This window comes from Gekko japonicus, unplaced genomic scaffold (assembly GCF_001447785.1).
Source record: "Gekko japonicus isolate JY-2015 unplaced genomic scaffold, Gekko_japonicus_V1.1 scaffold484, whole genome shotgun sequence".
Classification (NCBI taxonomy): Eukaryota; Metazoa; Chordata; class Lepidosauria; order Squamata; family Gekkonidae; genus Gekko; species Gekko japonicus.
In genome coordinates, this window is record NW_015168059.1 from 878,618 (window position 1) to 902,939 (window position 24,322).

The 24,322-nt window shown below is 47.5% G+C and overlaps 1 protein-coding gene across 1 annotated transcript in view; it reads right to left on the minus strand.

Moving 5' to 3' along the window:
• Positions 1 to 24,322, minus strand: part of VCL (vinculin) — a 147,277-nt gene that overhangs the window by 82,647 nt on the left and 40,308 nt on the right. Inside the window, exons 2-4 of the mRNA XM_015414526.1 lie at positions 21,393 to 21,462; positions 5,921 to 6,071; positions 2,837 to 2,945 (exon numbers count right to left, since the gene is read on the minus strand). Coding sequence (XP_015270012.1) covers positions 2,837 to 2,945; positions 5,921 to 6,071; positions 21,393 to 21,462 — 330 coding nt within the window. The remainder of the gene's footprint in view (positions 1 to 2,836; positions 2,946 to 5,920; positions 6,072 to 21,392; positions 21,463 to 24,322) is intronic.

Sequence of the window (24,322 nt, forward strand, 5' to 3'; positions counted from 1 at the left end):
ACCTCTTGCTCGACCCTTTTAACTGGAGATGCTGCCGGGGACTGAACTTGGGACCTTCTGCATGCCAAGCAGAGGCTCTGTCACTGAGCCAGCCACGCCCCAGGTGGTGGATGGCCAAATTTTAATGTCAAACCTAGGTGAGGGGAACTATTAGAAGTGAGTCTGATTGGGAGAATAGAAGCCTGAAGTGAGTCACCACCCACAGGCAAGCAGAGATGGTTCACCCACACGCCCTTTTTGATGTGCCCCCATCCTCCACTTGGCACATGAACAGGTCAAGTATGTGACTAAAAAAATGGCCACCACTTTGACCCTCAGTCTCAGTGATCAGCCTGAAATTTCCCACTGTGTCTGCGTTGTGGACTTTCAATCATCGGTTAGGACCAGGGGTCGTTTCGTAGAAAAAGAGCTAGGGGAACTCATTAGCATAACTCATTAGCATATGCCACACCCCCTGACATCACCGGAAGTGTGTCATAAGGCCACACACCCCGCCCCCAACGGTCCCGGCCGCCAGCGGCGGCCTTGCAGCTCCACTGCCGAGCCCCATGAGGTGGTGGACCTGCAAGGCCGGCGGGAGTGCAAGGAAGCCCCGCGAAGGAAGGCCCTCCCTGGCCCCAGGCAGGCAGGAGTGGGGAGAGGCAGGGAGGAAGCAACTTACCCTCCCTCTTCTCCTGCCTCCTCCTGGCTGAATGAGGGCCGGAAGCAGGGGGCGGGGCTTCGTCATGTGCCCCGCCCCCCATACCTCACCCGGGGGAACTGCGATCCCCCGTGATCCCCCCCGAAATGACCTCTGGTTAGGACGTTTTGACACAGCAGGCCTGAGCGTTTGCTTTTAGGCTCCTGTGTGAAAACAGCAAACATACATTTCCCCACTGTCCTAGCAAACCTACAGCTTCAGCCTTGAGAAGTATAACTTATGATTCCATGGCTTTATGCCCAGAATAAGTCCTGGAACAAATGGAACAGAGATTGCAACAGTTATTCCTTGGGATGCTCGGAGGTGCCTTACATCAAAGGAAAGAGAAAGTACCTCTCTGACTAATTGCAGTGGCAGGATATGACACACAAATATCGTTAAGAACAGAGGCAACCTGTGTGCTTCTGTTCTTCTCTCACACCACCCCATAGCATAAGGCCACATCTAGGTGTCTCACAAAGACCTTCCACACGTTTTACCAAGACACAGAGATAGTCTATTATATGCCACAGTCCACAGGCTACATGCTGTCCCTTCTATCCAGGTCACTGGATTCCACTTAATTTGTTCTCAAAGGCAAGAGAGGTGCAGAGGCGGTCTGCCCTTGCCTGCCTCTGCGTAGCAACCCTGGACTTCCTTGGTGGTCTCCCCTCCAAGGACTCACCAGGGCCCAGTCGGACAACTATTCCATCTAGCCAATTATCGTCTACTGTGGTGATTCTCACAGAACTATGAATCGTGACTCTCTTGCAAAGTTGGCTACAAGGCTGAAGCATTTGGTTATTTATTTAAAATCTGTGTGAGCCACCTTTCTTCCGACAGAGCTCAAGGTGGCATGTAATATTAATAAAATACGTAAAAAAAATAGAAACATAAAACCCACATTTTGAAATTGCAATCTAATTAAATGCAGTCCTAAACAAAACAGTCTTTAGTTGCCTCTTAAAGATCAAAAGGGGGGGCAGGTGCACTTCCCTAGGGGGGGCGGTTCCATAATTGTGGGGCTGCCACCAAAAAGGCCCTCCCTCGTGTGCCCACCAGACAAGCATCTTTGACTGGTGGGAGAGTCAGGAGGGCCTCCCCCCATGACCTTAATTCCCAGGCAGGAAAATACGGGAGAAGAGGGTCCTTCAGATCCCCTGGGGTCCCAAGCTATGTAGAGTTTTACTTGGGAGAGGAGACGCTGCGTCCCTCTTCTCACAGTGACTGGGAAAGGACCCTTCACCCCAGTACATTCAGCTCACTCCTGGTCACTACCGGCATCCAGAGTGACGGCGGTGATGTATCCAGGGGTCATTTCGTAGAAAAAGAGGTCCAGGAGCATATTAGCCTAACTCATTCGCATAACTCATTCGCATATGCCACACCCCGACATCACCGGAAGTGTGTCAGAAGGCAACACCGACCACCACTCAGGCTCCACTGGACTGTTTTGGATTGCTAGCTATTTGGGGGGGGGGAACGTGCAGATCTGTCCTCGCAGAGGAGGGAGAGCTCGTACCTGAATAAACCTTGGACTTAAAGGTGCCACTGGACTGTTTTTGATTGCTAGCTATTGGGGGGGGGACGTGCAGATCTGTCCCTCACAGGAGGGAGAGCTCGTACCTGAATAAACCTTGGCCTTAAAGGTGCCACTGGACTGTTTTGGATTGCTAGCTATGGGGGGGGGGGGGAGAACACGCAGATCTGCCCTCACAGAGGAGGGAGAGCTTGTACCAGAAGGTGGGCCGGTGTGGGGCTCTGCAACTTACCTGGCTGCTTCTTGCTCTGACTGAGGGTTGCTGGGAGCAGGGGGTGGGGCTTGTTGCATGTGCCCGCCCCCCTGGGCTCCTTACGGCCGGAGCTCCGCTCCTGTGCGCTCCCGCAGGAAATGACCCCTGGATGTATGCCAAAAGGTAGAGTAACTTTCAAAGTGAGTTCCACTGCAAAAACTCTGAGAAGCACTGGTCTCCTCTACCGAGTAGCAGCTCTGCACGGCTTCAGGCAGAGGTCTTTCCCAGTTCCACCCTCCAAGAACATTTTAACGGGAAAGGCCAAAGGCTGAACATGAGACCTACAGTTCAGCAGAGAGAGAGAAACAAACACTGAACTTTTAAAAGCCGCATAAGGACAGCCTTGAGATCCGCGGCATCTAACCTGGCCCCAAGTTCTTTGTGTACGTCACCAAGTCCTCCATTGTCTCCACCACCTCTGCCACAGTCAGGTATTCGAGAATTCCTTTGCAGACACGGATGATTTTGCGGACCTTGAAAACAGGATGGGGGGAAAAAAGAACACTCACTCCTGTAATTATGGCAAGTAAAAATAACTTCCATTTAAAATGCTCATCAATTTAAAAGCAAGCCATGCAAAAGAGCCATCTCTGCTTACAAGCATGTTCTCAAATGCAGTAGAAGAGGTACAAATGCACTGTCACTGCAGTCTGACAAATTTTTGTAGGGCAATGGAAGTGCATCAAAGCCATCCCCTTTTTAGAATGTAAAGCTTCCGTTCATGACGTGGCAGTGTGTCACAGCCTTTTAGGGTGCTAGACTAGGATTTTGGAGACCCAGGTTTGAAACCCTGCTCTGCCATGGAAGCTGGCTGGGTGACTTTGGCTGGTCTCAGCCTCACCCACCTCACAGGGCTGCTGTGAAAATAAATCTGAAAAGAGAACCATGCACGCTGCCCTGAGTTCCTTGGGGGAACATACTTCGTAAACAAACAAACAAAACAAAGCTTTGTTAACTTGGAAGACCATCCAGCAGTGGTGGTCCCTTGCCCAGTATGATCACACCCTGAAACCAACAGCACTTCTGCCCACAAGTGTGTGCCAGGTTGCCTCTGGGGCAACTTTCCCCACAATGCTCTTTTGTGCCAAGTTCTGCCTTTATGCAACCATGAATGCATGAGCCAGGGGCCCCCAGCATGACACCCTTGGGCACCACCAAGCATGTTTACCGAGTGGGTGGGGCCGGAAGGGGCTCTGGCTCAGTGGGAGTCCTCCTGAATGGCCACTCAAGATCCAGTTGGCTGTGTGGATTAATAGATCATGTTGTTTCAGCAGCAGCTGCCTCCACAGTGTTGGTTTTACTTCCTCTCGCTCTTTCCTAGTGTATCTTATAACGCACTCCTCTTCTCCCCTGCACTTGGGTCTTCTCCGCGTGCATTGGGGGGGGGGGTTCTGGTTCCTACGGTGGCTATTTTATGGTTGGCCCCACCTGCAGTGGCAGCCATTTTGTGGTTGTGCCCACCACCAACACCCTGTATCAGAATTCCCGAGGTGCCCACCGGCTCAAAAAGGTTGGGTGTCAAACATCGCCCTGCTCGGGGGGGGGGGATTCCTTAGGTGGGGGGGGAGCGAGTGTGGAGTGTGTGTGACGGGGCTATCTCAGAGGCCGTGAGTCTTCCAAAGAAGCCTCTCCTCTCCCAGAGGAACGTCCTTGAAACTTCTGGTGCCAGCTTGCTCGTGTGGATAATGGGATCTTATATCTCCCAGGTGAAAGGGGGGGTAGGACTGCTATGGCTAGGCGGGATGGATGGATGGGATGTATGAGTGGCCATTAGGAGGGGATTCATTTGAATTACCTATATATGTGAATATTGTACCTGCCAAAGTCTCCAGTTCTAACACAGCGTAGTTATGACCTGGATCTTGCTTATAACTCAATAAACATATCACTGCCAAAGAGAGTGTTGTTGAGAGTAACTTGACTAGACCTGGAGTCTGACATTGGGGACCCCTGGCATAAGCATTTAAAATAACTGTCATCTAATCAATGCAAGTAGAATGCCTAACAATGAGAAAGTGTGAAATGAATTTCAGTACTGCAGAGAACATTGTGCTTTCGAGCCTGGAAAAACTCTGGGCTCTTGAGAACTCTGAAGGTTCTTGCTTCTTTCTTCTGCCACAGAAGATACCCAGGAATGCATTTCAGGTGTGACAGTGCAAGTTTCATAAGATGGCATCAAATCACAAAGACGCAACCAGAGAGAAAGCATTTTAGCAATCAGGCTTCTCTGAAGGTTAGATCACAGTCATAACTGCTCCCTGCAGGCAAATTAACAACTCCATAATATCAAGAGCTATTATCCTGAAAGATACTAATAAAGCACGGTACATTGCCTGCAGAGTAATCACTCATAAAACAAGAACCAAAGATATTCCTGGCTTAGCTTTAATACATGCAGCTCTTCTGAGCCTCCACACAACTAAATTCTCGAAAGAGCTCAGTCATTGCTTCTGGATGAGAACAGTCAGCATTTACTGAGGCCTGTTTTGGTATTCATTCGACAGGCAAAGAAGCAACACGAATGCAGAGTGCAAACTAGGAAATCAATTTGCTGTTGGCTGGTAAGAGGTTACTACCAAAATAAGATTCTTCATCTATGTACCTAGTTCTCGTGTGTGTCCCTCATCTGTGGATACCTATACCTGTGGATCTGGGCCACATTGATCCAAAACAGATTTTTCTGCAAATCTGGGTGACACCCCCCCCCCCAAGTTTGCAGGAAAACTTTAAATCTTAAAAAAATACACGTGGGTTTAATTCCCCCTAAAGTAAAATAGCATTCCTTGTGCAAGCACAGAGAATGCAGCTACTTCCAGTGGTCGGAGGAGGAGTCCGGCAGCCATGCTGGGCCCAGTGGGGGGGGGGGGGGTCCCCTCTGTGAGTCTCATGGGCCCACACTTGTTGAGTACTAATGTTCTAAATATTTCAAAATCTCTGTCACAGCAGGCGAAAGGAAGTGTTCAGAGCACACATATCTGAAAGGAGAAGTTTCAAAATGTGGCTTTCAGCGAGTGACAACAGACAACAGGTTAGTGGTTATGGAAGCAGTCAATGTTGGGGAAGCAGAAATTTGTATTTACTCAAAATAACCAGCTGCTTCTGCCCAGATGTCACTTCGAGCCAAACCATGAGCTACATTTTCTAATGAGTTGTGTCCAGGTTCCTGACTTGCTTTCCACATTTATACAGGGAGAGACTGCAGGAAATGGCATTTTAAAGGCCTGCAGGGGGCCAATTCGGCTTGGGACTGCCGCATGAGAGGAGGAAGGTTCCTGCCCCCCCTCCCCATTTTCACAAGCCAAAACAACACCAGGGTGCGTGGGGGGGGGGGTGTTGCTCCATTTGGAACTGCATTTTGCACCTTCCCATTTTGGAGGAACTCCAACCTGACTCGGCTTGAAAACGTAACAGGTAGTTTTGGGCCCCCCGGTGCCCTCTGAAAGCCTACCTCTGCCTCATCAAACGTCAGCAGCAGGTCGGATGTCCCAGAAAGAATGCCTCTGGAGCCGTCAATGAGATAATCACGAGCAGGTACAGAATAGGGGTCCGCCTGGAGCATCTGAGCCGCCTGGACGAGTTTCGTGCACGCGTTCTCCACCCTGTGGGGGCAACCAGGAGGCAGGAGAACATAAGAACATAAGAGACGCCAATGTTGGATCAGGCCAAAGGCCCGTCCAGTACAACACTCTGTCACACAGTGGCCAGAAATACCAGTGTCATCAGGAGGTCCACCAGTGGGTCCAGGACACTAGAAGCCCTCCCACTGTTGACCCCCCCCGGCACCAAGAAGACAGAGCATCACTTGCCCCAGAGCCCCTATCTATACCTTGTGGCTAATAGCCACTGATGGACCCCTGCTCCATATGCTTATCTAATTCCCTCTTGAAGCTCTCCATGCTTGTAGCTGCCACCACCTCCTGTGGCAGTGAATTCCAAGTGTTAATCACTCTTTGGGTAAAGAAGGACTTCCTTTTATCCGTTCTAACCCGAGAGATCAATTCTGGTCCCATTATCCATCGGGGTCACGGTGATGGATGGAAGACGCCCTGGAGTTGTATATCTATTTCCCCAAGCTGCCAGGACTGCACACCGGTTGCTTAACTTCTCATTACTCCTACCCCCACCAAAGCAGTTCCCCTGAACCGTTTATAAGATGGTAAAAGTAAAATTTAATTCAAGTCATGCCTTATACATGGTTACACTAGTCCACGTTTACAGAAAGTTTACCTTGACTGGCACACTGAGGTAAACGTGGCCCACGAACCGTTTCTGATTCAGAAGGCACTTTGGGAGATTTCAAATAACACTGGAGAAACTGGAGGGGGCTTGGTCCTGTTGTTTCCCTGCTCCAACTTTGCCCCCTCTGGAGCAGTTATTCCCCTTGTCAGGTTTCAAATTGCCCTGACCCGGACATGCCTGATCTGATCAGGTTTTGGAAGCTAAGCAGGGGCCGGCCCTGGGGTGGGAGACCACCGAGGAAGCCCAGGATTGTGACCCAGCGGCAAGTAACGGCAAACCACCTCCGTTCATGCTTGGCCTTCTAAAGCCCCACAAGTCAGCTGAGACTTGACGGCAGTGTTTAAAATGCACCATCTTCTATAAAGTTTCGATAATCAAGAGACGTTTTCAAAATCATTGGACTCACTTTTATCTGTTGTTACATAGTTCTTTTATTGGAGGGTTATATTTAAAAAATTATGTTCATAAACTGATCTTTGATACTTCATTAAGAATGATTATTTAGACACTACTTCTAAAATGTTTATGGAATAACTACTGCGTTTAGACTCATTTAGATCCAGCTTCAATCCTATTAACAGTTTGATTTAGATATTATTAAAGACACCTTAACTATCACCTCTTGGAACGTATTTGACTTATTTAGGGACTTATACACCATTCCCACCCACCCCCGTGGGGACCCAAAGAGGCCTGCGCTCGTGTTCCCTCCCCCTCCATTTTATCCAGATGGGCCAGATTTGGGGGGGTTGCCTTCCCCCCCTTCCTCTGGGCACAGAGCGGGGTCACTGGAGGAGGGGGGGAGTTATGAATTTCCTGTGTTGTTTGGGGAAATTACACAGCCTCCTTTTCAGTGACATTTTTTCAGAGACGAAATCTCCTGCACATATTATGGAAGAAGATACTCCTGCAAGCGGCCAAGTGCCCAACTAATGTACGTACGTAAAGTGCCATCAAGTTGCAGCTGACTTATGGCAACCCTGTAGGGTTTTGAAGGCCAGAGACAAGCAGAGAGGTGGGCTGCCATTGCCTGTCTCTGTCCAGCGACCCTGGACTTCCTTGGTGCTCTCCCACCCAAATACCAGCGAGGGCCACTCCTGGGCCATCTAGGTCAGAGCAAAACGCAATGACTAACACATGAACCTGCCTCATATTGGATCAGACCAGCAGCAGTTCCCCAGGTTCTCACATCACCTGCTATCTGATCCTTTGAGCTGGAAGTACCGGGAACTGAACCTGGGACCTTCTGCATCCTGAGACGATGCCCTCCGCTGAGCCACAGCCCATAAGCAGATTTTGCAGTCTGGTGTCAGCATGTGACACTCGCCTCCTTTCACATCAGCAGGACATTATAGCTCTGTACAGAATGACCCATTTGCAAGAGGACCGAAGTCATGGGAAGAGCGACGGCTGTCAAGGTGTCCATCTGGACGATGTCGAAAACCAAATCCATAACTGCTGGAGGCAGTTGGACAGTTGACAGGGCCAGTGTATTGGCCATTTGCTTAACAAAGTCCCCATAAGACTTGACGTCTTCAGAAGGGGATATTGGGAGATCATCCCCTATTTGTTGAGGTGGAGAAGGTTCCACTGGAGGATGTGGGTTTTCATCACCAGATTGTGATACCTTTTTGTGACACGCGTCCCATACCGTGTCAGAAGATACCTCCCAATTGGTGTTAAACTGGAAGTATTCTTCTATTGATTTCTTAACTTCAGTACAGAAACCCTCATTCTGGAGGAGCAATTTATTCAATGACCATTCAGGGCCTCTCCCATCAGTAGTATGCTTAGACCACGTACAATTTATCCAAGAGTGGTCAGAGATCATCCAAGGACCCATTTCTGTTGACTTGATTTGATTCAATAAAGATTTTGAAGTTAATACAAAATCTATCCTAGTGTATGTGCTGTGTACCGAGGAATAATAAGTGAACTGTTTATCTCCCAGGTTACAAGACCTTCATGTATCAGGCAGTTGAAAATGTTCAAAAATGTCTTGTAGTTCTGTAGGTTTAAGGATTTTCTTATGTTTGCCTGTAATTTTATGAGTTTTGTCAAGCTTTGGGTCTACTAAGTAGTTCAAATCACAGCCAGAAGAGTTTGACCTGACTGAAATTCTGACAAAATTTGTAGTTTCCTTAATAAAAGGTATCTGAATTGGATTGGGAGCATATATGGAGGCTACAGTTGTGGCTAAACCATCTAATAAACCTTTTACAAACACATACCTTCCTTTTGAGTCTATTTTCACCTGTTGGCATTGGAATGGAGTAGATTTAGAAACCAAAATCGCAATGCCTCTGGCCTTAGATGTACCTGGTGCCTGAAAACACTGAGTAAACCATTTAGATTTAAATAATTGTTTAACTGTTTTTTTCAAATGAGTTTCTTGAATAAATTAGGGCGTTCCTTATACATTGTGTTAGCAATTCTTTTCATTTTAATGGGGTTTTTCATTCCCCTGCAATTCCAAGATGTAATCTTGTAAAGATGAGTCGCTTTTGATGTTTTAACTATTCAGTATTAATAAATGTAGCTAACTACCTAACTGAGGTAACTTACACCAGAACTATTACCTTGAAAAAAACTAGGAAAAGGGGAAAGGGAAAATATACAGGGCAAGAGGAATGCCAAAATAAAAAATATACTATGGTACAAAATTCTGCGTAAAACTGTCTAACTATCAAAACAAGTTTTCTACAGAAAATACCTATATTGCTATAGTACTATGTTACTGCTTCCCAGCAATACCTATAACACAATACATTAAAAAAACCCTATCTAGGATGTAACTAGTAATTCTTCAAACCTAACCAGTTGAAGAGAAGGGTGACGGCTAGGTCTCCCTGCCTAGAAACAGTAACCAACTGGGGGAAATGGGTTTTTTTTTAATTCCAACTTTAGTAACCCTCACCCCCCCCCTCCTTACAGAGCATATAACTACATAGTCTAGTTAATAAGGAGTACAAAGTTGAACTGCACAAACTTACTTAAGTGCTTACCTTCTTTAAGTCTTATAAATATCATTTAACTTTCATATAAATCATCATTTAATTAAAAAATATAAATTTTAAAGTTTCACATATAAAACAACTATAAGGGTTCTGTTAGGCAAAGTTTAATCCTAACAATATAACACTCAATACCAGACCTGCAGTAGGAAAACTAACTGTGCTTAAAGTTTAAACTGCACTTCCTCTAGGCACCAAATTAGTGAGTCTTAAAATAACATGTTAAATCACTTATAGAAATGCCAAGCATTACTATAAACATAACACTTTAAGCGACAATATTTTAAAACATTTATAACATTGCCTTGCTAAAGAGCACTCAAAACTAGGTTGGTTACTTTCTGGTGAGATAAGATGCAGAGATCTAAAAAACTGAAATAAGAAATAAGAATTAGCATAGAACCCTTACATTGTGTTAACTAGTTCAGAAAAGGTATAAAGTAGTCAAACTGTACATTAGCATAAATATGCCATGTGTTCTCTAGGTATCAGACATTATGTTAGGGGAGGCACTGAAAAAGTTAGTCTTTAAGTTGTTGTTCTTCTTCCTGAGACAGTTGGATTCCACAAAGTTTCAGAAGTGCCTTTCCAGATGTGTTGTCAGAAGCTTGATGTTGTTCACCATTTCTAAAAACTGTTATATCAGAGGCTGAGCTCCAGTGAAATCTCACTTTTGCTTCGAAAAGCTTGTTAGCAAAGAGTTTTAAAGATTTCCTTTTTTCTAGGGTGCCTGTCGACAAATCCAGTAAAACAAGGATTTTTTTGTCTTTAAACGACAGATATCCTTTAAGTCTGGCTTTCTTTAAGATTCTCTCTCTTGATCTTGGATAAACAAAGTGGGCTAAGATATCTCTCGGACGCCCTTTACTTGCTCTCAACAAAGGACCCAGTCTGTAAGCCTTTGTTATGGCAGGGGCTACTTCGTCTTCCATATTTAATGATTGCACCAGCCATGTGGAAATGAAGGCAGCTAAATCTTTGTTCTTTTCCACCTCCTCTTCCAAACCGTGAAATTTAAGGTTTTCTTGCCTCCAGCGGTTTTCCAGAGTCAAGATTCTATTAGAAGCTGATGATTCAAAAGTTTGAAGTTTTCTTACCTCCTCCTGCAGAGTTATGCAGAGTTCCAAGGCATTTTCCGCTATTTTGGAGGTCACTGAGTTTATTATGCATTGGTTGAATAAGTTCAGTCACCGATTTCATTAAGGATGCATGTAGATCTTCTCGGAGTTCTCTTAAATCATTTTTATTTAAGAGTGCATCACCGTCGGGAACTTCAGAGTTAGGCAGATCTGCAGACGTCGCCATTTTAGATGCCGGGATAGAAGATAAGTCTTCCGGAGATGGTGGTTTCCCTGGGCTAAAAAATTATTTTACCATCGACGAAACAGGTGTGTGTACGTTGCGGTCTGTTTCTGGAGGTTCTTCCCATATTCGAGGGAGTGTTTCGGAGAGATTTCACGATCTGCAGTTGATTTTGCAGGAGAGGGGTTCAGGAGCCTTTTCAGAATGTACCCACCATTTCAAAGCGACACTCCGCCCCCTCCCCCCCCAAAGCAGAGATTTTAAGTCCAAAAGGAGAGCAACTACAAAAAACTACTTTCCTAACTAACTAACAATCCAAGAAAGGAGAGAAGAGACCCGAAGGCCAAAGTTTTACCAACCGAGGCGGAGAAGATCCTACCAGCGCGGCGGTCAGAAGAGAACTGGCGGGATTGTTGTGCCCCTCCCCTAGTCATGCGCACTGGAGCTCGGCACGTGATGGGGGAGTGGGCGCAAAAATCCCTTTTGCTTCCCATTATACCGATCGGGGTCGGCGCAGGCGCACCATATCCCAGAGGCGTGATGCACAGAGACCACAAAGAAGATAAGGCTAAGACCACCCAGGCCTTGGGCTCCCCTGCCCCAGACTTCCAAGCCAGGTCTCCAAGCTCCAAAGTCAACACTCAGCCAATCCACTGGGACCACACTGGATGGGAGCATACCTCAGCTATACGGACTGTTTTCTGTATAGCCCCAACAGGAAAAGCTTCAAAAGCTTCACACCCAGACACAAGCGCTAAGCTCTTAACGGCGGAAGCGACCCAGCCCCATTTCATGGTAGTTTACGCAGCCATGGCGGCAGCAGCAGAGCGGCTTTTCCCGCTCCCGCAGCAACCATCGGCAGGAGGCAGGAACACAAATGCTGAGCCCGCCAAGCGCATGGAAAGGTCTGGTCTGAGCGCAAGGACTTCCCGACACAAAATGGGGGTGAGAGGAGAGATGTGGGGAAAGCTTGGGCTGGTGATACAGGAATCACACACTCAGGAACTCACACAAAAACACACGCATGAAGCTCCCTTATACTGAATCGGAGCACCGGGGGGTCCACCAAGGTCGCTCCCGCCTGCTGAGACAGGCCGCAGCTCTCCAGCGCCTCAGGCTGAAGTCTTTCCCATCACCTCCTACCTTTGAACTGGAGACACCAGAGATTGGACCTGGGATCTTTTGCATGCCAACCTGATGCTCTACCGCTGAGCCACAGCCCCTCCTCACCCTGGCCCCTCCCTGAGGCATTCGATCCTCACCTCTGAAGGAGACGTTAGATGAAAGGGCAAAGGAGCTGGAATGTTTCCCCCCCAAAATGGAAGTGCCAGCAGACAGGGCATTTTGCTAATTGCAAGAGGAGCAGGCTCAGTTGCCACTTATCAAATTGGGTTATGTCTTTGAACCAGGACCAAGGCCCTGTTAGCACTAATTTACTTCACCTCTGACTGACTTTTGCTGGCACGGGCATTTCTCCCTCTGCTCCTGCCAGCCCTCCTGTGCTAGAACCGTATCCCACATCCCCACATGGCTTTCCACACCGGCCCTTCCTTGCCATAGAACACGCAACTATATTCTTGTTTCTCAAATGTTTTATTTTAGAAAAGGCCGTTCTAAGTCATCTTTCCAAGCTTTGCTCCAAAATACTACACAGGCACAGACCTAGTTAAGATTCGAAACACTTCATCCACAAAAGGAATAAGGAAATGCTCCCAGTTATTCCAATGCAAAGTTCGGAATGCAAGTGGGCATTCTGAAAGCTTTGTCCCAGTGAGGCCCTTTCAGTTGCGGGGGGGGGGGGGTGGCTGAAACCTCTGTTGGTTCTTTTTCTGGGCTCAAGGAACCCATGGAACCCATGGCATTGTGAAGGCTTCAGTGCAGGGAAGCCGGGACGAGGCCACTCCACTGTCCAGATCTCACTTTCTCCAACCATGTTCTCTCCAGCAACTAACTGCTTTCCATCCCTTCTGTCAAAGGGAGGATAGACCATCCTGTGCCAAGACTTTCCCCCCCCCTTCCCAGTAGTTTGTAAGAGTGCCCAGTGATTTCCTCTCAACAGTACTGAGTGGCTTCACCAACATTATACCATCCCTCTGATCAGGGCTTTTTTTGTAGAGAAAGCCCAGCAGAAACTCATTAGCATAATAAGGCATACCCAACAGCAGGAACTCATTAGCATATTAGGCCACACCCCTGATAGTACAGCTCATTAGCCCATTAGGCCACACACCCCATGTTACCAGAAGTGTGCTCATCCAGCCATTCCCACCTTTTGCTTCTTATTCTGTTTACCTTGTTTGTTGTCCAAACCCAGGGCCTTTTCTTGTTGCAGGAACTCCTTTGCATGTTAGGCCACACACCCCTAATGGTAGCCAATCCTAATGAGTTTCTGCTGTTGGGTGTGGCCCGTTATGCTAATGAGCTCCTGCTGGGCGTGGCCAACTCAGGAGCCAGCCGGAACTCCGTGCCTGTGCGTTCCTGCTCCAAAATAGCCCTGCCTCTGATACTCTCTAGGCTAAATAAAAGGTACACGGTCTTCTCTCCCTTGGGCTCATTACAGCAACTGACACTTCTTTTTGCGTGGAGGGGAGGGTGTCGATGCAGATGGAGTTGTGAAGCCGGTCAGAAAGAGATTTTTCTCCAGGTCAGGTTACCAGACAGCCCACCACGGCAATCTCCCATACCTGACTCCAAAACCCCACCACCACCATTCTTCACTCCAGCAGGAGCAAAAGTTGGGGGTGGAGAGCAACAGCACATGTCCGGAAGTGCTGCCATGGTGCTCTAGGAACATGCCCAAATCTCTTTGGTTTTTACCGTAAACACTGGGGGATTCCTAGAGCGTTGCAATGTCACTTCTGAGTACAACCAGGAGTGATGTCATGATGCTCTAGGAATTCCCCAAATCTCTATGGTTTTTACCACAGAGAGTGGTCACATCCACAAGGTCACATCCATTGTACCCAGACGTGACATCATAATACTCTAGGAATTAAATACCGTTTGCCTTTTGGAAGAAGAGGCAATTGAAAAACCTGAAGAATCCCCAGATATCTATGGTTTATAAAACTAGAGACCGGGCGGTTTCCTAGAATATTGTGATGTCACTTCTGAGTACAACGGTTGTGACGTTGCAACACTTTGTGACATTGCTCTGCCCCTCATTTTTGCTCCGCTGGAGTGAAGAGCCCTTGCTAGCAACCTTGTCTCCAAGGGCTACTTTAAAGAGATTCAGGCTTTGCGATTGCCTCTTCCAAAGGGCAAACAGTACTGATTCCCAAAGGAAGCCAGTGTAAAATGGAAAATACAGGCTGAAACCACCATCCTGCACACCAGCAGTGCTTTTTATACTTGGCAAAAATAGACCTTACTGAGCTTTCAACAGGCTTATCAGTTAGGGCAGGCTGACTGAATGGGCACCGAAGATACCATAAGGCATGAAATTCCCTTATATGAGAAACCCCGTGCCTGGACTCGAATGCCATCTGGGATACGATTAAGCGCCTTTAATTCACAGCCAGTGTTCTGAAGTGTCAAGACTGGAATCGGACAACGTGTTCCAGCAACCAAAACAATTGGCTCATTTCTGCAACGCTAATCTGAGCATTTGGGCAGGCCAGGGACTCATAAATGCAACATAATTCTCCTTTAGAGGACTCTGGGAGAGCGAAGGCATGAAGCCGCATTCTACCAGGGCCAAGAGCAACATGCTGATAAATCCGCGGCTCTTGTGGAGCACAATACACAACACGGGTCTTTCGGGCAGCCGTCTGCAGCGATCATCAGGCTGCTGGACGTGCACACCAAGCTGAAACACAGACGAGAGCGCAGCACCCTATTTGCAAGCCAAATTTAGCAAAAGATTAAATATAATTCACTGGGCTGGTTTTAGACACCAGCCAAGGGAACTTGTAAATGCCACTGCAGCTGTAAGCACTAGAAAACATTGGTGTTCCAGATTTTAAAAAGAGAGAGCAGTTTTTAAACATAAAGCTTCAGCACTGTTTCTACAAGTGTGAACATACATCTCTCACTTGCTTGTCTATTATACATCAGTTCCTTCAGACGGAACTATACCTTTTGTCATTCCACATTCTGCATTGTTTATGATATATCATGTATATCTTAATCACTTTCTTTTTTCACTTTGTGTTTCTGCCTTTTGTAATCCTAGTCCTATTGTAATGCTTGTGGGATACCTTGTGTTGTGGGATGACATCTTTTTTTTTTTTAATAAAGGTTTTATTGGCTCCCCTAAAAAGGGGAGGTATTTCGCTTAAAAGAAAAAAAGGGAGGGGTAGACAGTGGGAGAAAGAGAAAGCTGAGTGATATATAAACTGGTAAATTAAACTGTTAGTAATGTCCAATTAATCTTCTTGGGCTTCTTCTGTGTGTTGCCAAACTTCTTTTCTTAGTCCTGTTACATGTATTCTCTGTTAGTATGTTAGTAATGTTCCTTTGAGATTCTGTTAATAAAAAGGGTCTCTTCTGTGCACATTCAGAACCGCTTCTTTGCGTGCTGGGTACTTTTACTATCGCTGACGTGAAGGAGCTTCCTCTGTTGTCTTCCTTCCGGCTTGTTAGATCCTCCTTCGGGTTGTTGTTAATACGCTCAGTTCATGTACTATAAATCCTCTTCCTTTCATGCCCCGGAGGTTCCCATTTTCGAGAATGGTATCAATTTCATTTTCGCTTTTATATTCGCTCCCAGACTCTCTATGGGTCCTCCCCGCAATTGTTGACTTATAAGCGCTTATCAGGCACTTTTCGCTGTCACAATTCCAACTTATCTTTTTTGCAAAACTCCCGTCGGATTCACAGCCATAAACAGTCCATACATTCAACCGCCGGCTCTTGCACACAAACCAACGCCCAGACGGAAGTCCCTCCCTCCTTCTCTGCTCGCTTTTGCCCAGCTCCGACATCTTTTCTTTTTTGTTTACTTTTAGAAAGTTCTTAAAGTGTGCTCCAGAGAGACAAGTTTCTCGCTTTCAAATACATCAAAGGAAAACATCACTGTCCGCTCAATTCAGTGGGATGACATCTTTTTGTATAGCCTGACCCGCCTTGAGTCTCAGCAAGAAAGGCAGGCAAGAAAGGCAGCCGACGACAGCGTGCGCCCATTTCCCTGCATGATTCTCGGCTGAAGTCGGCCTCTTATACTTTTGCTGCTGTGAATCATGCTGCTCGCCCTTTGTCACTTGGAGCCACAGTTACACAAAACGAAAAGAACTTTTCTGCAGTTGAGTTTGAGGTAGACAGAGAAAACCCACTGAGCAGGCAAGACTTTGCCAGACAGACGGGGGTGGGGGGGTGTCAATAAGTATACTGGAGCGTGTGTTTTGAAAGACTGAATGCTCCTCCATTTAAAAAAAATTAGAGACTCACACCCCACTTTTCTCTCTGAAAGGGACCCAAAGCATTTTACAACACTGTTCCCCTGCTTCCATTTTGCCCTCATGGAAACAACCCTGTGAAGTAGCGTGTCACGGGCAAGGCTCCCTCTAAGCTGTGGAGCCTTGTGAGCAAAAATTCTACTTTGTGAGCGACTGGCATTGAAGTTGTGAGCCGGCGATTTGGCTGCTGCCTAAATTAGTTTGCTCTGGAGCCCTCCTTCCTGAGCTAAGACAGAAACGTGTGAGCTGGAGGCTAAAAAACTGTGAGCTGGCTCACACTCACTCAGCTTAGAGGGAACACTGGTCACAGGCCCAGACAGCTCCCATAGCAGAACGGGGATTCAAATCTTGGTCTCCCAGATCCTACTATAACCAGTACATCACACTGGGTCTCCATCAATGCTCCCTCTAAGCTGTGGAGTCCTGTGAGCAGAAATTCTACTTTGTGGGCTACTGGCATTAAAGTTGTGAGCGAGCAGTTTGGGTACTGTATAAATTAGCTTGCTCTGGAGCCCTCCTTCCTGAGGGAAGACAAAAAAGTGTGAGCTGGAGGCTAAAAAGCTGTGAGCTAGCTCACACTAACTCAGCTTAGAGGGAACACTGGTCTCCATCCATCCACACAAACAAACTAGAAATTCATGAGGATCTCCCTGCCCCACTAGTTTCCCCTGGGCAGGGCGTGGGGGAAGCAGTTCCAGTCTGTGAGCCTGCACTGGTCTAGCCCAGACACACACTGCACACCTCCGTGAGCACTAGGCAGCAACAGCGAGAAACAAAACATGTTGTTGTTGTTGTTCAGTCGCACAGTCGAGTCCGACTCTCCATGACCCTATGGACCATCTCCCGCCAGGCCCTCCTGTCTTCCGCCGTCCTCTGAAGTTGGCTCAATTTCATGTTCGTTGCGTCGATGACACTGTCTAACCATCTCATCCTTTGCCGTCCCCGTCTTCTTTGACCTTCAATCTTTCCCAGCATCAGGGTCTTCTCCAGGGAGTGCTCCCTTCTCATTTGGTGGCCAAAGTATTTGAGCTTCAGTTTCATTATCTGGCCTTCCAGGGAACAGTCAGGGTTGATTTCTTTTAGGATTGACTGATCTGATCTCCTTGCAGTCCAAGGGACTCTCAAGAGTCTTCTCCAGCACCATAGTTCAAAAGAATCTATTCTTCGGCGCTCGGCCTTCCTAAAGAGGTACTCAGGCCCTCGCAAGTTGTGGGATGCCTAAGGTGGAACTCAGCAGCTCATTTCTGCATCTAGCATTGGCTCCGCTGTTTTACCAAACCCGCGTTGGGACAGGAATACCCCTCTGCATGGCATGCCCACTTTCATCTTGACTGATGGTTGGATTTCCTGGCAGTGTCCAGACTGCATTGCCGCTTTCATAAGAACATAAGAGACGCCAATGTTGGATCAAGCCAAAGGCCCATCTAGTCCCACACAGTGGCCAAAAACACCAGGTGCCATCAGAAGGTCCACCAGTGGGGCCAGGACATTAGAAGCCCTCCCACTGTTGCCCCCCCCAAGCACCAAGAAGACAGAACTTTCACTTCATTTGATCTCTCCGTTTTATGGTAGCCGCCTGCATAGATTTATGGCCGCTCAGCACTTAGAGAAGAATTTGCACAATGCTCCTTTGAGTCAAGAGCCTGGAAGGCAGCCTTTAAATTAAGACTGAAAGTTCTTTATATGACACCTAATGCTCAAGGAGGTCTTCTTTATCTTTTAAAAGGGGATAATTATAAATGTACGTGGGCAAAACTTATAGATAACAAGCTGGAGTGGATTGGTCTCGCCCCTCCGGTGCTTAATAATTTAAATTATCAAGAAGTGCTAAATCTGATGAGATTGAGGGTGACAAACATTGACCGACTCAGCACTTCAATTCGTGCTAGGCGAGTATGCTCCAACCTTAGGGATTGTTCCACCTAAGAAAACTCCCTCATATATGAGCTTCCTTACATCCCCCAGATCTAGATATGTCTTCACGCTTGCAAGGTTGAATGTTTTTCCAACTGTAGAGCTAAGTGGCCGTTTTGCTAAAATACAGTACTCAAATAGATTGTGTGATTGTGGATCAGGTACAATAGAGACCTTAGATCATCTTATGTTATTTTGCCACCAATGGATTGACCCCAGCTCCTGCTGGATTACTCCTATTTTACAAAGATATCACCTCCCTATGGAACCCTGGGTGATAACCATACTATTAGCTGATGAGGACCCTGAAACGACTCGCTTGGTGGCAAAATATCTTTCGATAGTGCAATTTTTAAAGCAGCTTTGAAATGTTATAAGTACCTTTTGTATACAATTTTAAAATTTTAAAACTAATTTCCATAATATCATGGGATTTTATAGAATTCATTGAAGTTTATAAAATGTGGTCTGATATTACTGATCGAGAGCATGTTTACTAGCTTTTATTGTAAAGACGTTCTGCCTAAATTTCTTGTAATTATATGTAATGCATTTTATAGTTGCTGTTTGCATGTTTTGCTTAAGACCTCGGGTCAATGAAGCTAATAAATGAAATGGAATGGATTTATGGCCGCTTTATGGCCATTCAGGGGTGACTCTGGCGTTGGCCCCGGGGTATCTGAATGTGGTTTTCAGCCGCATCTTTTTCTGTTCCAGTGGGGGTTTGGTAAAACAACGGAGCGAACACTAGATGCAGAATGAGCCAATGCCACATCACAAACGGCAATCAGCTTTGAAAGGGGCTTGCCACTTGGCTCTGGGAATCGGGGGAAGCTGCTCAAGGGACACACGTGAAATCCCCATCCCGGATCTGAAGCCATCCTCAAACCTCTGGTTCAAACCCTACTCAGAGGAAGACTCTGGTAACCATTCATGACAGGGCCAATTTAATAACTGAGGCAGGTGGGGAAGAGGGTCAGAGTTCAGCGGCAGTGCCACGCAGAAGGCCACAGCAGCCTCGGGGCAGAGCAGGAGGGGGAGGAGGCTTTTGTCTGGCCGGAGAGCCACCCCCACGCAAAGCAGACGGAGCACAGATGACCGGGAAGGATCTGACCACGGCCACTTAACCGTGGTTAAGCATTCCAGGAGTACTGCGTGCATGCCGGCCCATGCCGAAAAAGCAAAACTCCCTTTCAAATCCAACACCTTTCTCCTTTTAGTTGGCACAGCTCCCAAGACATAATCCCTTCTTGCCTTCCTTTGACTCTAAAGCCACCGCAGCACGATCGATCCTGTGCTACATGAGCCAAAAGTGCCACTGAACTGGAGATCTCCTGGGATGACAACCGACCTCCAGACGGCCAGAGATCAGTCCCCCTGGGAGTATATGGCTACTTCGAGGGGTGGACCCTATGGCCTTATATACCAATGAGGCCCCTCCCTTCCCAAACCCCGCCCATCCCAGGCTCCACCCCCTAAACCTCCAAAGCTGGCGACTCGGCCACTGAACACACACTCCTAAGACACCTTGGCAATGGCTCACCTCACTCACGTCCCGTCTCCTCCCACACCCAGCAAAATGCATTGATGCCTTCGACCCACCACTTCCCTGTTCTCGATCCTTCCTCTGTCCTCCTTTCCCCTCAAAACATTCTTATCGAGCCAGAGCACATTACTAATAAAGAAGATAAAGTATTCAGGAAGCCAGGATTTGCCTTCTCAATCAGGAGGTGTTGCTTGACATTGTCAAGGAAGGCGGAAGAATGATAATGAAAAAGTGATTATTTAGGCCTTCAAGACCTCAGGAGAAGAAAATCATTATGTCTTCAGCACCGAAGCGTGAAGTTAATTACAACTGTCAGTCAATTAGCCTTCAAGGTGTCAAATGAACGTGTGGGGGGGGTGAGAGAGAGAGAGAGAGAGAGAGAACGAAAGCAGCAGCTGACCAGGCTTAGCACTACCTCGTCCACCCTCAAGTGACAAAAGGGGAAATGCGGACTTATTGTATAGGGCTGTTCACAAATTCTAAATACTGCACACAAAACAAGTTATGGGAAGCCTTGCCGTGACAGCTTTATAAATGGACCCAAACATCTGGTGAAAAATATGAAGTCTCTTAGCTAAAATAAAACAAACTTTCAAGATTTGGATGGAGGTTTGGCTCCCCCCCCCAAGACCTGCATAGGGGCTCTACTCAGAGATGACAGGTCTGGGTTGGGAACATGGTTTGGAGATGGGCAGTAATTCCAGGGGATCCCCAGGTCCCACCTGGAGGCTGGCATCCCTCGTATAAGGCCGCGGAATGACCCTCCCCCAAGGCAGCCATTTTCTCCAGAAGAACCGGTCTCTGTTCCCATTCCGGGAGGTGTCCAGCTGAGGGTCACCAGCTCCAGATTGGGGAGCACCTGGAGATTTGGGGGTTGACGCCCGAGGAGGGCGGGCTTTGGGGAGGGGAGGGACCCCAATGGGGCCTAGTGCCACAGAGTCCACCTTCTAGGGTTGCCAAGTCGGAATCTAGCTGCAGCGGGGGACTTCCGGCTGGCGGCTGGAGCGTGCGCGTCCCCCTGAAGTGATGCGACCACGGCGGGCATGCTGAGGGCGGGGCCACAACCGTGGCCCCGCCCCCAACGTGCCCGGCGTGGTCACGTCACTTCCGGGTGACATGCATGTCGGGGTGGAGTTCCCCCCGGGGCCCAATCCGCCGGCAGCGGGGGACGGGCCTCTGGGGCGGGGGTTTCCCCACCCCCCGGGGGGACTTGGCAAGCCTACCACCTTCCAAAGCGGCCATTTTCTCTGTTGCCTGGAAGTCAGTTGTAATCCTGGGAGATCTCCAGTCCCACCGGGAGCTGGGCAACTCCAGCTCTTCGGCTTCAGACTGCAGGTGGGACCTGACAGGTTAGAAAAGTCTGTACGGAGGGGCCGTTTGGTCACGTCGGCCCCCGCCGGAAGTCTAAATGTCTACAGCCGAAAAAGACAGGTCTCCTCCCTCAGTGAGAGTTAGGCCACAAGTCTGCTAAGGTTCCCGTCCACCCCAGACCAATTTTGGCTTACTCACTTGATGAAAGCGGGCGGCATGTCCCTCTTCAAAATCTGATCTTCCGTTGTCTGAACCGTTTCTTTTCCAACCTGCACGGGGGAAGGGGCGGGGGAGAGAGAGGAAATCGTTACACTTTTTATAAAATCTTATGCTTCAGAATTTCAATCTAACCCTTCATAAAATTACCCAAAATGAGTCATGGCTGCCGTCTTTTGCCATAGTTTAATAATAATAAATAAATAAATAATAGGAGTTGCGGTGGCTCAAGTGGTTAAGACGCTGAACTGCAGGCTGTGGAAGGTCGGTAGTTCAGCAGTTTGAGACCCGAGTGTGCCGCATGACGGAGTGAGCTCCCGTCTCTAGTTCCAGCTCCTGCCAACCTAGCAGTTCGAAAGCAAGAAATTGCAAGTAGATAAATAGGTACCACTTCGGTGGGAAGGTAACAGCGTTCCGTGCGCCTGGGTGTTTAGTCATTCCGGCCACATGACCACGGAAACGTCTTTGGACAGCGCTGGCTCTTCGGCTTGGAAACGGAGATGAGCACCACAACCCTAGAGTCGGATTCGACTGGCTTTCGAGCAAGGAAGATCTTTACCTTTAATAAAGCCCCACAGAAGTGACACCAGAATTTCAGCATTCGTGTATCTCGAGAGCAGACTAAACCGACAGCCTTGTGGTGCCGTTACAAACCTAAGGAGACCTCTCATTTAAAAACAGGGGGTTTTATTATTATTTCCCAGATCCACTGCAGCAGCAAAGAGACCAAGAGGTGAATCGTGGAAAAGGTTCGGATCGGTCATGCCGAATCCCAAATCCCGGTAATGCCGAATCTGGGCTACTGGAACAAGCCTTCCCAGAGCCTGGGCTAGGCTTGCCAAGTCCCCCTGGGGGGCGGGGAAACCCCCGCCCCAGAGGCCCGTTCCCCGCTGCCGGCGGATCGGGCCCCGGGGGGAGCCCCACCCCGACATGTGCGTCACCCGGAAGAGACGCGACCACGCCGGGCACGCTGGGGGCGGGGCCACGGTCATCCGAGGGAAAACTCTGCTGTCGTGGCCCCGCCCCCAGCGTGCCCGGCGGCGTCACGTCACTTCCGGGTGATGTGCATGCAGCGCGTGCGTGCTCCAGACGCCAGCCGGGAGTCCCCCGCTGCGGTGCAACACCCGACTTGGCAACCCTAGCCTGGGCCTTCCTCTTCCCACGTCCCTCCTTGCCCCTGGTGGGGGAATGGGGGGGTAGGGTTGCCAGCTGCAGGGGCACCGGACGGGGACCTCAGCGGGGTTCAGTGCCATGGAGTCCACCCTCCAGAGCACCCGTTTCCTCCAGGGCTACTGATCTCTGTCGTCTGGAGATGAGCAGTAAACCTCAGAGATCCACAGGTCCCACCTGGAGGCTGGCACCCCTGTCTCCCTCACTTACTGGGATTCCAGGTTTTCTACAAGCCAACCTTGCCGTTCCATTCAACTTTGCCAGAGCCGTCGGTGTTCCTGTTTAGTCTAGCAAGAGCGCCAGTTTAAGGCCTTATTTGGAAAACTGGGTAGAGTTCAGGTCACTGTATCTCAAAAAGGCCACTGCAGAGGTGGAAAAAATACAGAGGAGGGCAACCAAGACGATTAGGGGCTTGGAGCCCCTTCCCTAGGAGGAAAGGCCGAAGGCAGTGCTCCCTCTAAGCTGAGTTAGTGTGAGCTAGCTCACAGTTTTTTAGCCTCCAGCTCACAGATTTCTGTCTTTGCTCAGGAATGATGGTTCCAGAGCAAACTACTTTATGCAGTAGCCAAATTGCTCGCTCACAACTTTAATGCCAGTAGCTCACAAAGTAGAATGTTTGCTCACAAGACTCCACAGCTTAGAGGGAACATTGCAAAGAGTCTGGCACTTCCCAGTTTAGAAAAGGGATGACTAAGGGGGGACATGACCGAGGTTTATACAATTATGCATTTTTCTCCGTCTCCCAAAAAACTCGAGGGCATCCAATGAAGCTGATGGGCAGTAGGTTCAGGACGGACAAAAGGAAATATTACTTCACACAGAGAGTGATTAAAATGTTAAGTTCGCTGCCAGAGTGTGTAGTGATGGCCACAGGAATAAACAGCTTTACATCTCCAACATATATCCGAGACATTTTTATAACATTTCGCTATTTTATCCGGTGACCAGTGCCACCTGTAAAACATTTTTAGAATATTCTCTTTATAAGGTGTGGCTCTTACTATTTTTTTCGTTTCCCACATTTTTTCCCATTCTTGCATATTTATTATGTGGCCTATATTTTGTTCCCAGGTTTTCATGCAGGGTTTTATCGCTATATCTTCCATGCTTTCCTTCTGAAGAAGTTTGTATAGCTTTTGTATTTGTTTGTCTGCCGAGGACAACCAAATCTTATCTAGTTCTAACATTGAGTCATTGAATTTTATTTTTTTGTCCTTAGCAAATCTTGATTGTAATATTGTTCTTTCCCAACTTGTCAGGTTTATATTCATTATATTATGGAGATGTAATAACGTAGGAACATACTATCATATATGGTGGAGGTGCGACAAAATAGTAAAATTTTGGAAAATGGTAAAATATCTGATAAAAGAAATTGTAGGAATAGATCTGCAGCTTAACCCGGAAAGTTACTTGCTTAATATTTTGCCTGATATAATAAACAAGGATGATAAATGTATTGTGTTATATATCCTCACGTTAAGCAGAATTCTAATAGCGAAAAAATGGAAATCAGATTTACTACCTAAAAAAGAAGAAATAATGGAAAAAATATTCGAAATAGCAGAAATGGACAGATTAAATATGATATTAGCAGAAAGAGACGATAATGTTTATAACAAAAGATGGTTTAAAGTGTATAAATGGTTTGAAAAAAATGTATAATGAACACTCCGAAACTGATTTGTACAATAAGAATGTACTCGGATTTTTATTTTTTGTTTGTTTGTTTGTTGGAAAAA